Raw genomic sequence first — 16,318 nt, forward strand, 5'->3', positions numbered from 1 at the left:
TCCAACGTCAGCACTGGTCCTTTTGAGGTGTCTGGGAGAAGAGTGACTTCCAGCCTCCCATAGCTTCTGTTTGTAGTCATCCAGCCTTCACGCCAGCGTCTGCCTCCAGCCCCACAGCCTTCCCTTCTAAGTCCCTTGCGAGGACATCCATCCTTGTGTTTAGAGCCCACTCTGACACAGAATTAGGTAATTTCAAGATTCTTACCTTATATCTGAAAAAACACTCCAAATGTGGTCATATCCCGAGGTCCATGTGTTTTTGAAGCCATAATTGCAATATTGCACTAGAGAACACAAAGCCTCCAAGTGACAAATGTCACTTCTAGTGACGTGTTCTAGGCCTGAGGCTCCTTGCCTACTGGTGCCTTCTCCTTGCTGAGCAGTGATCCCAAAACATACCCCCACATGCACACCCCATGACTGTGTGTTACCGACAGGGAAGGTTTCTCCTCTGTCTGGGGCTGACCCATCAACCAAGGAGACACCAGCAGAGCACAGAGCACCAGAGGGAAGCCTCTCTGTCAGTCCTAGCCTTGGACGGAGAATCTGGTGTGTCTGTGGTCTGTCAGCACACCTTCCAGGTTACTGCGCTGTACACACGTGCAGCCGTGATGGGGATGGTACCCCTCTCCTCGGGGTGTCGCTGAGTGGTCAGACAAGGCATCCTCTTTTCTCTTCATTAACCATGTCCCCTTGGTATGCAGTCAGTCAGGTTGCATTGTGACACCATCCAAATATCATTACATTTTGTTCTCAGTTACTCCCCACTGCCCTCCCGTCCTCCCCCTTCTCTTGGCCTGTCCCTTCTTCCACCACCCCTGCTCAAATAAGCCTCCTGCTTTCCTGTTTTGTGTGCTCCATTGCTCTCTTACTCCCCTCTCCCTTCTCTCTCCAGCATTGCCCTTTCTCTTTTCATCAATATGTGTATATAAAAATTTAGATGTAGAACTCTATGTTTATTTGTAATATTTGTGTTTCTCAAGTGTGATTTGCTTCCCTTGACAGCTGATCTCTCCAGTTCTATCCCTTTTCCTACAGATGTTATAATCTTTTTCTTTATGGCTGAATAAAATCCTGCTTTATCTGTGAACCACATTTTTTTTACCTGGTCATCTGTTGATGCACATTGGAGCCGATTCCACATCTTGGCTCTCGTGACTAGTGTGGCAATAAATAAGTCATTCGTGGAGAATTCCAGGAGAAAGTGCTGAGCCGTGCAGTGGTTAGAGGGATCAGTCAGCGCGCCATCTACCGAGAGACAGTGGTCCCTGAGGACATGTTGCTAGCCTCTAGAATTTTCCTGGCTGACCCCTGGGTCTCCTAATACCCAGGATTGGGCTTTAAGGTCACCGGTTGTTGGCAGGGTGACCAATAACCTGCGACTTGAGAGAAGCTGTTCCAACAACCAAATGCTAGCTCTTGCGTATCAGAGTCCATCTTGTCTTGATCAAAGTCAGGATCTTGCAGACAGCCATTCCTCCATCCTGTTTAGTGAAAGGGTCAGGCAGCCTTGTATAGCCAGCAATGGGAACCTCAGTGGCTGCTCACCCTACCTAGGCTGGTGCTACCCCTGGCTTACATGGTCTACTCCAGAATTCTCTAGGGGTGTTTCTGTGATAGAGAGCTTGACAAAACATAGGAAGAAAAGAGGGAGGGAGGGAGGGAAGAAGAGAAGAAGGAGGGAGGGAGGGAGGGAAGAAGAGAAGGAGGGAGGGAGGGAAGAAGAGAAGGAGGGAGGGAGGGAGGAAAGGGGGAAAGAAGAGAAAGAGGGAGGGCAGGAGAGGGAGGGCTCACAGTTTCAGGGTACAGCCTATCTGGAAATGGAAGCCATGGTGGCAGGGACAGCTAGAGGTTGTGGCATCAGAAGCATCAGAAGGCTTGCTCACTTCTCTGCAGATCCAGAATCAGAGAAAGGGGAATTCCGGCCCTTCCCCCCACCTCCTTGTTTTTCCAGCCCAGGACTAGTGCCCATGGGATGGCCCTGCCCACACTCAGGATGCATCTTCCCCACTAGTTAACCCTCTCTGGACCCTCACACTCTCAAAGGTGTGCCTTGCTAGTGACCTCAGGTGACAAAATTAACCTTCACATTCGGGAGAAGGGAAAGGTTCTCTCACGTCATGTGGGCCACCTCCTTTACCTGGCATTCTCTAAGCAGACAGACTAGGATATGGGCCAGGAAGAGACTCTGACTGCTTTCACACTGCCGTACACATCATGCCCTTGGGCGTGCCCTTAACTTCTCTAGACTCTGGTTGGTCATTTGAACAGAGAGGACAGTAGTCACTCTCTGCGGTTAGGGTGGCAGACGAGCACACTGTCCACACCTAACAGTTCTCTGACCCAGCATTGTCCACCAGAGTCGGCCCCTACCTCTGGGGCTGTGATCACGGAGACCCTGCTTTGCTTTACACGGCATTGTGATCCTCACCCAAATCCTCCACCTTTTATCCTGTTTCTAAATCACCTTCTGGAGTCATCGCCAGGGTCACCCCCACAACGAATAATTTGTTGCTAATGCATTAACTGAGCAACTGCCCCACTTCATCCTAGTGATATCCCTAGAAACTGTATTATCCGCCGTGACAGATGAGGAAACTGAGACTTGGGGGCCATGATCACACCCTGAATGTTGTCTAGAGCATGTGCTCACACAGCTCTCAATCGCTGATGCTGGCTTCGTGAGTCTCCCTTCCTCCTGCCTGCTGAGAGCTTCGTCTGTGAGTTCATCATCTGGCTCCCACATCCTGGCATCCCTGGAGGACAAGGCCATGCCTTATCCCCTCCCACCCTGGGTCCTGAGAATGCAGTCTGTGCTCAAAGAGCACTGGCTGACCTGCTCTGCCTCCACCTCTCCGGTACCTCCTCTGCTCCCCGAGGCTCAGGGCATCCAAAGTTCTGGACTGTAAAATATTACTGAGGCTGTTGAAGGAAAAAACAAAACAAAACATAGCATTTGATTCTGTAATAAGTTGAGGGGGTTTTAAAAACAAAGTCCAGCTAACTATCTTCCTTCCTATCGGCCATCTATACTTTGTTTTTCCAAATTTTAAGTTTCTTAGATGGTCTGGTTTATAAATCTTCATGTTTTATGCTCAGCTATAAAACCAGGCAGGGTTACTGATGGAGGGCTGGTGGCTAAGAATATCGTGAAGAAAGCTACGTCACCCAGGCCTGTTAGGATGTGAGGTGAGGCCAAGTCCCCCTGTGATGGCTATAGCCCAAATCAGCACCAGACTGAACCTGGCCCTGAGAGGGGAAGTCTGGGCTCTTGGCTGCAATAGCTGCCCTGTGTTGGGGAGAACCACCTACATCAGGAAGATGCCCTATGTGGGAGGGTCCCTTGCAGGGAGGGAGCCCTCTGCATGAGGAAGCTGCTCCATGGGGATGCCTTGTGGGAAGAGGCCGCTATTCAGGGGCCTCACAGCAAGAAGTCCTCACTGTGTACTGGTGAGCCCCCCAGTGCTTCACTTCAGAGAGCAAAGCTTTTTGAAGTTTAAGGAAAAATTATTGGAAAATAATTACAAGGGCTGGCCGGCTTGTCCATTCATCCTTCAGGGACCAGGGTCTAGGACATTACATTCATTGGAACACACACACTCACACCAAAAAAGTCCCCAGTGGCACACAGGAAGTTTTGGGAGCATAGGTGGAGGCAGAGAGGCGCACAGGGTCCTGGGAAGGGCTGTGACAATTGCCACATACTAGCAGGATGGCAGAATGTCAGTGACCTCAGCAGACATCAGTCCTGACCTCTCAGGTGCTTTTTCTGAGAGCTTGGTGCATGGGCTGGTCTCAGCTGTCACACACATTCTGTGCACACACTGTCTGCAGAGACCTCTGAGGCTCAGCCACCTTTGAAAACCACCCAGCTAACCCACCAAGGGCAAGTCCCAAAGAGGCCAGTCAGAGCAGAGTTAGGGCTATACCAAGCCTACACTCTTTCTGCTTCCCTCCGAGCATTTCAGACAGGGACATGTGTCAGAATTCAGTATAAAATAAGATAGCTCTCCTTAGGTTGGTCCCGATTGCCTGTGATTCATACCTTAGCCCATGCTAGTTCACTTTCTGTCACTGTGATAGAACCCTGGTCACAAGCATCTCGGAGAGGAAGGGATTTCTTTGGCTTATACTTTCCTGTCACTGTTCGTCATCGAGGAAAGTCAAGGCATCAACTCAAGCAGGGCAGGAACCCAGAGGCGGAAGCTGAAGGAGAAACCATGGAGGAACGCTGCTTACTGGCTTGTTCCTCATAACTTCCTTAATCTGCTTTCTTATACTTCCCAGGGCTACGTACCTAGGGGTGGCTCTGCCCACAGTGGGCCGGGCCCTCTCATTTATACACTGATCCAAAAAAAAAAAATGCATGCCCCAGGCCAATCTTATGGAGCATTTTCCCGCTAAGACCCTCCCACCCAGATGACACTACCTTGTGTCAAGTTAACAAAAACCTAAGCACACAGCCCCTACTCATGGAAGGCCCTGAAATGCAGGGGTTTTACTGTTCCACAGCCGGAGCCCTTCTGAATAGCTTGCTCCCACCTGGAAACTTCCAGTCTCATGGTGTCAAGGCTCCACGTGGCCCACTGCCTGCCCAGACCCACTTTTCCTCTGTGTGTGGCTAGGACCCTCGTGTACAGTGACCTGGAGGGGTCTCCTACTCTCCTTGGCCTAGCCTTTGCTGTCCCTTGAGTGGGAGTCAGAGCTATGAGAGGCTAGCTAGATCCTTCTCGTGTGTGTGTGTGTGTGTGCGATATCTCTTCCAGCCTGGCTATCTTCTGCCCTGCCATAGGTCAAAGCAGCTTTATTCATTAACCAATAAGAGCAACACATATACAGGACATCCCACAGTGTGTGTGTGTGTGTGTGTGTGTGTGTGTGTGTACATACATTGGGGTTAACATGTGTGTGCATATGCTTAGAGCCATTTTACTTTATTTTCCTTTAAATAGGATCTTATGTTGAACCCAGAGCTTGCCAATTGTCTAGACTGATGGTGGGCCCCAGGGATCCTCCTGTCTCTACTTCCAACCAGTGGGTTTGCAGTCAGGCACGATTATGCCTAGCCTTTTTGATGTGGGTGCCGGGGACTGAAACAGGAACCTCACATTTATATGGAAAAGCACTTTACCTACATGTCCATCTCTAGCCCTGTGGACAGTCCTCTGAGGGAGCCAGGTGGTCGATCGTCCTGTCTCACCTCAAATCACAAGAGGTTGACTTTTTTTTCAAAGGAAGTTAAAAATAGCAGCTCACAAAGCCTGGCAGCTTTAGGATCTGAGTGTCTGTTGGTTCAGCTCAAATAACCACATATTAGCAACCTTCTGGGCTCAGGCCATTGCTCAGCGCAGTCTCAGAGGGATGCAGAGAGGCATGAATGGCACACAGTGGCCACCCTATGGATTTTCTCTGATTCCCAACATTTTAGTAAACACTTGGGATGTGCAGCCTTCAGCATGGGCCTCCCATCCCTAGCCTGTCAGGCAAGAGAATCCATGTTCCCATGAGCTGGAAGGACCCTAGCAGGACCCAAGGAGGATGTGCGGCATATCCCATCACTTCCAGCAGAGGGGTAGCCAGTCTCCAGGGCTGAGTCTTTCCAGCAAGTGATAATGGATCTCTGCATAGTCCTCAGCACCTCTCTGTGGCCACAGTCACTGAGTTTGTTTTGTGGGAAGGAAAGAGCATAGGCCATACCCTGAAGTCCTGCTTTTCACTGTCCGTGTGGTCCCGCACAGGTCACTAATTCAGCTTCCCCCATTGTCAAATTGCAACGGTGATTCTTGCAATGCATGCCTCACAGGGAACATTGTATGGTAGGTACCTTTCCATTCCTGTGAGAAGACATCACAAGCAAAAGGAACTTGAAGAAGGAAGCATCTGTTCTGGCTTAGGGTTCCAGAGAGATAAGAGTCCATCATGGCAGAGAAGTGTGATAGATGATGACAAAGAAGACGGCCGGAACCTGACAGCCTCATCCTCTACTGAAAGAAGGACAGAGAGAATTCTGGAAGTAGGGCAAAGATTTAAGCTCTCAAAGCCTGTCCTAGCAATATACTTCCTTCAACAACATCCCCTCCGCCAAACAGTGGCACCAACTGAGGACCAGGTGTTTAGATTTGGAGTCCATGGGATGCATTTAAACCACCACACCTTAGTTCTGTAAGATAATACTCTTGAGTATGTGGGCTGAGCTATAAAGCACTATATAAAAACATACGATAAATTATTAAAATCACTAACTGCATTCTAGAGAAGAAACTTGAACTTATCTGGTAGTTTCCAAAGTGATTTCTTGGGCCATGAAAACTCTTCTTGAATTCTTATAATGAAGCCCACAGAAACAAGTTTGGCACTGAGTTGATGGGACCTAGGGAGTCGGCAGAGGGGACCGGTTCAGGGCAGCTTGCTCAGCATGTGGAAGTCCAGTTCTCAGGACCCCTAGGCAGGCTCTTCCATGAAACTGGATGATCTTCTCTAGGAGGATCTAAATTTATACAAAAGGAAAATTCAATAACAGTTGTCATCATTGCAAAAAGTAAAATATATCATAGACCTCCTTCTAGATATCCCCCCTGAAGTCAATTAAGCATTTGAAAACCAGTCAGACAGAGACAATGGATTCAGCTGAGTTGGGTCTGAATTGATGAGAGACAACAATGAAGTCCTTCAGAAGTTTGCACACTGCACTTCCGGAGCCCATGCGTGTTACACAGATAAACCTACCTGTTACCTCCTCTTTCCTCACGGGATCACGCACACCAGAAGCAGATTTTAGGGGCGATGTGGACAGCGTCCTATGTAGAGCATTGACTTCACAAACAGGAATGGTCGTAACTTGGGCACTGGCATGTGTGGGCACTTAGCTGCTCCGCACGGTGATAGAGAAGGAAAACATGACAGTTTCTGCCTCCAGATAGCTCCCGTCTGAAGAAAGTGACCAGCTAGGAAGGGGTTTTCTCACCATGAGTTGCGGAAATGACATGTCATCGCCTGCTGATTGGCACCATCAGAGTTGGTTTCCTCATGTTGGGTGAGGGGAGTCAGGGAAGGCTGTTGGAGTGAGGACTGCTAAGTTCAATCTTGGAGATCTCAGTAAAGACGAGTTGAAGGGCCAGGGTAGAATGTGTGATAGGAGGGGCCTCAGGTGGAGTGAACCGACCTGAAGTTATCTAGCCTGTCTGGGGCCCAGGAGAGTTGAGCTAGGATTGTATCATATAAGCCCGATGGGCTGATTCTTAGTTTGGATCAATGCAGACCCACCAATGAGACAATGCATCTGCAGGGAAGACCCCCACATCCTCGATGCCAAGGCTCAACAGTACTGAGGAGCCTTGTAGCCTGGCACAGGAAACTGTGCAGAAATACAGAGGGCACCCTACCCCACAGACTGAAGGAATTCTGGGAAATGCTGCTCATCTGAAAGAGGGATTGGGGGAATTAAGATTGTATTCGGAATTGGACATTCTGAATACAAGGCTGGAGATATGGCCCTGCAGATAAGAGCACTGACCACGCTTCCACAGGACCCAGGCTCTGTTTCCCGCACCCACATGGTGGCTAATAACCATTTACAACTCCAGTTCCAGGGCATCCCACTACCTCTTCTGACCTCCATGGTCACTGCGTGCACATGGTACATGGGCATACATGCAGGCAAAACACCCATACACACAAAATAAATCAATCCCAATTAAAGGAATTCTGAAAACAGCTTTCCTCCCAATACAGGTTCCAAGACACCTTACGAGAAAGCATGGATTGGGACTGTGTCCCCGCATAACATTGTAGAAGTCCCATGAGACCCTGTGAGGGCTGGCTAGCCATGCCTTCAACGGGAGCCTTATCGGCACAGGAAGTATTGGGGTTACAGGGTTGGAGGTCTCGGCCCCATTGCCGAGGCACACTCCTGCCTTGGGGAACTGTGAGTGTCTCTGGGCAGATGGGCGAGTGCTGAGCCTGGTGACACAGACCTCATTGGTACCAGCTGCACGCAGCCAGCCCTACCCACTCTATCTAAAATGCTCGTCAAAATGCGTGGTCATGGCTGCTGCTGGCCCAGCTTCCGCTAATGACTTCAAACCAGCAGCTGAAATCAGAAAACGGCCCTGAACTCCACATCAGCCCTTAGCCTTGTCCCTGTGTGGAGGAGGGGTGCTGCTGCCCAAAGGGCTGTGGGAGCTTTGGTTCCCCTGCCTCTTGGTGCAGATGGGCAGCCTCAGACCTCTCTATGAGGTCAGAGGTTCCCAAACAGGAAGTATGGACCTGAAGACCGGGATCCCAAGGAGAAACCCTTCCTGAAGTGTTGGGCTGGCCCAGACCATCCTTTCAGATGATGTCTGGATCCGTCCTGGATTCTGAGCCAGGGCCCATTGAAGAGCACAGCACAGACACCCTTCCTGCGCACACTTATGCGGATGCTTTTAAGCTCTGAAAAGCCTGTCTGAGCACTGACGTGCAGGCTCCCCTGGGTGAGTTTTGTGATGCTTTCTTGACATCAGCAGAACTCCCCTCTCCAGTCCTGGCACAACTCATCTGAAGCCCCAAGGACTGCTCTTGACTGTCCACACAGAGAGAATAGCAGTTTGCTCCGAGCCAAACCTTTCCTGTTACGATACCATGACCTCTGGAGGGTCATCTGCTTCCTCTCCATCCAGCCACTTCTCTCTGCTCCCTTCTATGAAAAGGGAGCTCCATTACCACGAAACATGGGTGCAAGACTGAAAATAAGGGCAGAGGAGCTGGGTGGACACAAAAGATGTCAAAACTACAAGGCAAGAGGACTGAGCTCAGTGGGACGAGGCAGGCTTTCTGCGGGAGCTTGTTCTGGGCCTCAGCTAGAGCAGACTTGGAAACTTGATAAAAATCGGTGTAAGGCACCAGGGGGAGTATAGCAGTTGCTCTCCTGTTGCCGGCCTTCTCCTCTCTGATGTCTGGACCTGGGTGTCTTTGGCTCTCTCGAAGTGGATAGGATTCTTCTGAGTCCCCTGATTTGTATCCACAGACCTAAGCAACTCATGAGGCAGGGCCACGGGAGGGACCTGGTGCCAAGGAAGGGACAAAGGGAATAGCCCTTCTGCTGGTGAAGTCAAGCACAAGTTTGGGAATAAATGAGAGACATGCTGTCCAGTGAGCACCAGAAAGCCACAAATGGAGACTCATGCAAGTAGCCTGATGATGTGGCATCCACTTACCGGCCATTGACCTTGGTGTGAAGCCATCTGGTGACAGGTGCTTTGACCAAGAAGTCGGGGCAGAGGCAGCAGCCAGTGACACCGATTGCTGGGTGAACACTAGGCTCAAGCAATCTGAGTTTATTGGGGTTCTCCATGTTGAGTAATATGTGAGAACCTGCCGAGTGCTGTTACCAGAGAATGCTGGACCAGGGCCCTTGGAGGATGCGGGGCAAGTTATATCTCATGTGCACCTGGGTGGTTCAAGGAACGGGGATGGCAGAATTGAGTGCTATCTATCACGCAGTCTGACGAGCAGACTTCTTTAGTGAAGACGTCAAGCCCTGTGAGTGAGACACCCATCTGGAGCACATGGGCAAGGGCTTCACCAAGACCTGGAGGGTCTGTGACACATCCTAGAACAGATTCGTGGATGGTCTGGGGTTTCCTGCACAGGCTCCAGGTGCTCCAGGTGAGGAAATTGGAGAAGCTGTTCTTCTGCACCTCCAGTCAGCACTCAAAGAGGGCATCCTGCCCCGGGTGCTTTCCGCAGGGTCAGAGCATATCATGGAGTCTAACTGCCACTGTGACATGGCTGCAAAGGACAAGCGTCCTTGGGGCACAGCTGCTGGCCGAGCAGGACACCTGCCACTGTGCAGTAGAGATGGTCGTGAGGGGCCGTCTGGATGAAGTGATAGCAACAGACCTGGAGCAGCGGCTCAGGTGCAAGACCACAGAGACACAGTATGCAACGCCCAGACACTCTGGGTCTTGCTTCCATCGTTTTTTAAATTGGGATGCTGTGTGTCCCGGTGACCTTGTAAAAAGAAGAAATGCATGAGATAACACAAAAATGCCCATGAGCTGCAGGCACTAACCAAGTGTTGGGCTAAGTTATTGTTAATGCAAGCATGGGTTCAAGGTCAGGAGTCTTTGCTCTTAGGTTAACCCAAAGAAACTAGCTTGTGATTGCCATAGCCACCCACATCCAGACCTGTGGACAGTACCAGTGGCCCCAGCCGTACCCCAGTGGTGATGAAAACTGACCTTCTCACACTGCACTGTGGCTTAGACTCAAGATGTTCGGATTCTGTGATCGGAATCCCTGGGGCTTTTTATCTTAGGGATTCAAGGGTTTTCTAACTTACCAGGTGTCCTGGGAAGACGCAGTTGGGCAGGCAGCCTCCCAGGCATAGGTGGACTTTGGTCCTCCTGAGCTGAGCCAGATGGCAGTGAGAGCTGATGCTCTGCTGTTGGGGAGCTAGAAGAACCAGGACAGGAGAAGGTAGGTGATGTCAGTTAATCAGGAGGAATGGCCCCCGAGGGCCTGCAGAGCTGTGAATGTGTTGTGGGCTGCAGCCCTTGGTGGCTGTGTTTACTGCACTGACAGGGGATGGGGGGACTGACTTAGCATCTGGAGCTCCTTCTACCTAACACAGGGTGTCCTCTCCCCCCCCCCCCCCACTCCAGATTGTGTTCCGGAAGATCAGCGATGTGAAGCGGGAAGAGGAGGAGCGGATGAAACGGAAGAATGAGGCCCCCCTCATCCTGCCTCCTGACCACCCTGTCAGGAGACTGTTCCAAAGGTTCCGTCAGCAGAAAGAGGCCCGATTGGCAGCAGAGCGAGGGGGGCGGGACCTGGATGACCTAGATGTAGAGAAGGGCAATGCCCTCACGGACCACACCTCAGCCAACCACAGCCTGGTGAAGGCCAGCGTGGTCACGGTGCGTGAGAGCCCTGCCACGCCTGTGTCCTTCCAGGGGGCCTCCGCCTCCACAGTGTCAGACCATGCCAAGCTGCACGCTCCGGGATCTGAGTGCCTCGGTCCCAAGGCAGGCAGCGGTGACTGCGCCAAGCGCAAAGGCTGGGCGCGCTTCAAAGATGCCTGTGGGAAAGGGGAGGACTGGAACAAGGTCTCCAAGGCAGAGTCCATGGAGACGCTGCCCGAGAGGACAAAGGCGTCAGGAGAGGCTACGCTGAAGAAGACAGATTCCTGTGACAGCGGCATCACCAAGAGCGACCTACGCCTGGACAATGTGGGCGAGGCTAGGAGTCCCCAGGACCGGAGCCCCATCTTGGCGGAGGTCAAGCATTCTTTCTACCCCATCCCTGAGCAGACGCTGCAGGCCACAGTTCTAGAGGTGAAGCATGAGTTGAAGGAGGACATCAAGGCCTTGAATGCCAAGATGACCGCCATCGAGAAGCAGCTCTCTGAGATACTCAGGATACTAATGTCCAGAGGGTCTGCCCAGTCCCCTCAGGAGATGTGTGAGATCTCCAGGCCCCAGTCCCCAGAGTCAGACAAAGACATTTTTGGAGCAAGTTGAGTGGATCATTGAAAAACAAACTATCAAAAATCAAAGACAAAAGCCTGTCCCCTTGCCCTCGACGCCCCTCACCACACCGCCCACATGACCAACAATTTTCAAAATAAGCTTTTCCTGTCAGGAAGTCAAAGTGAGACCAAAGGGCATGGTGTCGCTGTGAGGTCTCTGGAAAATATAAGCAGGAAAGTGGCCAGGCACCCACCCTGCAAGATGGCAGTTGCATTTCACCAACTCCCGAGAACTGGGGAAGGAGCACGCCGTCTATCTGAAGAGCGCTTCCTTTAGAATGTCTTACCAATGTGATGGAAGCCAGTCCTGGAGACGCTGGTGGGAGAGCCCCAGGAACCCCTCGGGAACAGACCACACTGGGGTTCTTTACCAAGCCCTCTGAAGGCCACGACAGGCACCGGGACTTCTGGGCCTTCACCAACCCTGTGCAGCCGTGTATGATGTCACCTGTTTTCCTATTCTCGTCATTTCTAACAAGCTCTCCTTAAGGGGAGCCTGACGGATGGGAGAGCCTTCCCACTTTGTGGCAGAGGTGGAGCGTCCAGTACTGTACCACAGACATGCGGGCTGGGCTCCTCAGGTTTCCTTGCCCAGAAGAGGTGAGGCCATGGTAAGCTGAGAGGGCCCTCAGCTCTGAGCAGGCTCTGTTGTGTGGTCCACAGCCTGCTCTGTGGGATGGTTGATGTGGATGCTCCCAGCTCCAGATAACCCCCTGGCGCTGCGCCAAGCTATAGGCCTCACAACGTGGGACTCTCTGCTGCTTCTCCCTTGTCCTCCTCCTAAGCTTGCCCAGGGTGTGGGGCATTTAAGGAAGGGGCAGGAGCCCGGCAATGCTTTCCTAACAAAGCAGACACACACACAAACCTCAAAAATGATTGTAGCAAGTACTAGCTTTCTATTTTGATTCTCATGGGATATTTGTCCAGTGCATGGGATCATTCAAGGTCACATGGGAGCCACAGTTAGCCTTATTTGAAAGTCAACCTATTTCCTACTCTAAAAATAATGGCAGGACCATGATTATTCTCTTAGGGAGCTGGAAAAAAAGGATGAATGACACATTGGTTTTCAAAATGTCTCAGTGATTAGCTGGGGGGCGGGACAGTGGAACTGTGGTCTGGGGGAAGGCTGAGGCTCAGAGCCACGGCTGCAGGACCATGTCTGTAGCATCCAAGTTCCCACACCATGATGCTCAGGAACACTTGCTGCCTCAGTCACTTGAGGTTTTTTTCTTGATGGCACGCGACAGAACACAGGACAAAGGAGCTAGCTCAGGTGCCCACTTGGAGGCTATCAGGCAGGGGTGTAACCCTACCCCGTGAGCCTGGAAGGAGCCCTTAGGAAAGTGAGAGCCACGGGTGCTTCTGCTTAGCATTGCTTGGCTGTCGCAATTCAGAACGCCAGCCTGTCTAGGGAACCTGCTGTGCAAGACCTGCCCTACCAAAGATGCTTAGTGTTCTGCCCAGAGGCCAGGACTTGCTGTGTGGCTGTCCATACAGAATGGATGGCACTGGGAAACCAAGGGTGTGACTTTTAACACAGTGCATAGGGCCGGCTCCTGGCATCCCTAGGCCGAGATTCTAGTAGGACCAGTGTCAGATGGCAGCATTTAAAGATACCCACTGGTGACCCACAGTCCCCTGAGCTGCTGCCAACTACCCCTCAGGATAGACTGAGATACTGGAGTCCCATTTGCCGCTATCCCCCTGAATGTCCCACTCCTCACACATACTCAGTAGCCTGGTTCTTAGCTTCGGAGCGCTAAGCTTAGGGTAGGATGGACCCCATGTCAGGCAACACTCAGCCTCGGGAGCACCTGTGCCTAGAGATCCTTCTGGAACTCTCTTGGACTTAGCGAGCCCTCTAGCACCGGGCCAGCCAGTGAACAGAGGCCTTGCTACTCCTTGACAGCTCTTTCTGAGGGGTGAATCTCCTTCAGATGTGAGGGATCCAGATGCTGGGGGTGCTGGAGAGCGCGCCCTTGTGTCATGGGACAGATAAAGCTTCAGGCTGTACTCTGGGGTCAGTCAAAATTGAAGTCCTGTTAGGCTGAGGTCCACACTCTGCAAGGGGTGTCTCTGCTCATCTGGGGTTCTAGGAGTCTAGGACCTAAGAGTTCCTGAAAGTACAGGTGACGAACATGCGTGGGTGGCTTCATTTTCTCCACCTCTATAGCATTTTTGCTACGATTGCCTTCTTCGAAATAAATCATAAAGGAGCCAACCCATCTCTCCTTACTTTCCTGGCAAGCATTGGACCGGAGCTTTTTTGTGCCAGCTTCACAACGACACAACGGGTGTGCCTTGAGCAAGGACCATAGGCTTCAGATACCAATGGCCCGCACCTTTATGTCTTAGCCACGATCTGCTGAGGAGAGACTGGGAAACAGAGGGTCACTGGGTAACAGACCGAACAGTGAGATTTCAGAAAAAAATGGTGTCCCCTTGGAGGGGACGGGCACAGAATGTGGTACATAGCTGTCCAGTAGGTGCCGGCCACCTGGTCAGCTGCTGAGAATGTCACCCAGAGTGAAGCTCCATTTCCCAGTGCCTATCCCGGCAGGCTAGCTTAAAGGGAGCAGTCCCACTTGGGTGGATGAACCCGCTTCCTTCCTGAGGGCGTGCCATCAGGACCAAACAGCAGAGCCAGTGTTCTGGTTCTGGCAGGCACACTGCCTCGCCAGCTATGCCATCCCAAAGGGAGCTGCGGATTCCTCCACTGGGCACACGACAGGCTTTGGGATGCTCTGGTCTAGGCACAGCTAACCCCATTTCTCTGCTTCGTTCGTACTGGAGCAGAGCCTGAGTGTTCGACTGCTGTGCCCAACAGTCGCCTCCCAGCAGGCTTTGTTTGTTTGGTGCTGGAGGTGAAAGTCACACCCTTGGCCATGCCAGGGAAGAACTCTACCACTGAATGATACCTCTGCCCCTTCCCCAGCCACCTTCTAGAAACACATTTATTACCTTGATGTCTTGTTATCTTGTTCCTAGGGCCTCGTTAGCCTTCACCTCTTAGAGCCTGTGCGCCGCTTCCACAGTGAGGATGGTTGGGCAAGGAGTAGAAATACCTTACCCCACCACACACAGGCTTCAGCTTCCAAACCCCTAGGTGGAAGGAGGGAACAGTAAGACAAATGCCAGGTATGTCCTGGTTGGGGTCGGGACTGAATAAACTCTGTAGAAATACCTGTCAGCGGCAGGGCCGCATCTCCTCATCACATGGACATCTTACAGGTACACTCCGGGGCCTCTCGGGAGCCCTGGCAAAGGTACAAGTTGTAGATGTACGCATAACTAGATTGTTTGTACTCCGTTCTGCAATAAAGATGTTTCGCCTTAAGACCCTTGAATGGAATTCCAGCTGCAATGGGGGGTCCCAGTGCCCCCTTGCTACCCTGTCTCCTCGTGTTGCTTAGAAAGGAGGCCTGCGTAGATCCCCTCAAGTTCTTGGATGGCCTCTCCTACCTACCTGTCCCTGTTATGGTTACTGCTCCATAAACTGCCTTTTTGTTCGCTTCAGTAAAAACTGTCTTCACCAGCTCCTGTGTTTTCCATCTGGAGGAGTCTTCAATGTTCATGAAGCCCTGACCCTAAACTCCTAAGAAGGGACCACTTTCCACCCAAGGTGTTGGTGTTGAGATGCTTTCTTTGCCACCTCCCACCCTTCAAAGGAATCAATGTGAATTTACCTGCAGCTTAAGAACTTTGGTTTCCACAGTAGTGTATCAGAACCTTTAAAGATGGCTTCGAAATTCCTGCCAGGCCGGGTAGAGGCGTCTCCACCTGCCACTTGGCCTTCCTTAGAGCCACACTGACGGTGACTTCTGAGTCCCTGAGGAGTCTGCAGCTCTCCTATCAGAAGACAGACTGCGTTTATGGTGAAAACGCAACACCCCTCATGAATGTAGCCTCTCAGTATTCAGACACTATCTGTGCATCAGTTGGAGACTGTCCACATCACAAGGACATTTATACCCATGAGCAGTTCGTCATTCTGGGGCTTCTCTATGAACACTCTCCATCAAATCCTGCCAAATCCTTTCTCGGGTTTTTCGTTTCTTTTCCCCCTCTGTCCGAGTGAGCATGAATAAACCGAAGTGCAAATGAGCAGAGGCTATTTTTGTGATCAGCTGCGGGTGCTGCCAAGAGCTCCTTTGTGTGGCTGTGGCACGGGGATGATTTGGGCTCCGTGGATGATACCCCCTTCTTGACATTTTTAAACAAGCACAAATGATATTTGTAAAGAAACAAAGTTTAATTTTATTTATTATGGTAATAAACTATTTTATACGTGATACTTGTGTTCGCTTTTCCTTGTGTGCCATCCAGTTGGTGCTTTCTGATCCCTCAGCAATTCTGGGATTGCCTTTCATGGCCTGCATGTGTGGCCACACACGTGTAGCTTACAGCCAACTGTAACTCCAGCTCTAGTTGATCCAGTACCTCCTTCTGGCCTCTCAGACACTTGCACACACAACTCACATAAATGTAACCTTTTAAAACACTGATCTGGAAACATCATCTCTAGCGTGGATGATGACTTAGTTTGGCTCTGGGCATCTTGCTCCCCTCCTTGGGCTTTGTCTTGGCAGTGGACTTGCACTCCTGGCCTTGCTCCTGGGGCTGTCAGTGACTCAGGACCTCATCCAGTGTTTTTCCAGAACTGCTGCCGGAGTTGCCAGGGCCAGATGACTGACTGCTGCCCAGGAGCTGGCCTCAAGGGTCTGTAAAGTGAGGGGGGACTGTAGCAGAGGAAGGTATTTCCGTCATGTCACGGTGGGGAGCAGGGAGAGACAGGACGAGAGCCCT

At 51.3% G+C, this 16,318-nt stretch overlaps 1 protein-coding gene across 2 annotated transcripts in view; it reads left to right on the forward strand.

The window, feature by feature from the left end:
- The window catches only part of Kcnh1 (potassium voltage-gated channel subfamily H member 1), a 296,080-nt gene extending 280,283 nt beyond the window's left edge, over nt 1–15,797 (forward strand). For both annotated transcript variants that reach the window (XM_041635334.1, XM_041635336.1), the window contains exon 11: nt 10,644–15,797. In XM_041635334.1, the coding sequence (XP_041491268.1) occupies nt 10,644–11,501 (858 nt within the window). In that variant the 3' untranslated portion in view covers nt 11,502–15,797. The remainder of the gene's footprint in view (nt 1–10,643) is intronic.
- Nucleotides 15,798–16,318: the final 521 nt, after the last annotated feature.

Source organism: Microtus oregoni, unplaced genomic scaffold (assembly GCF_018167655.1).
Source record: "Microtus oregoni isolate MIOR12 unplaced genomic scaffold, Mior012 000047F_ref0000412, whole genome shotgun sequence".
In the NCBI taxonomy this organism is placed as follows: Eukaryota; Metazoa; Chordata; class Mammalia; order Rodentia; family Cricetidae; genus Microtus; species Microtus oregoni.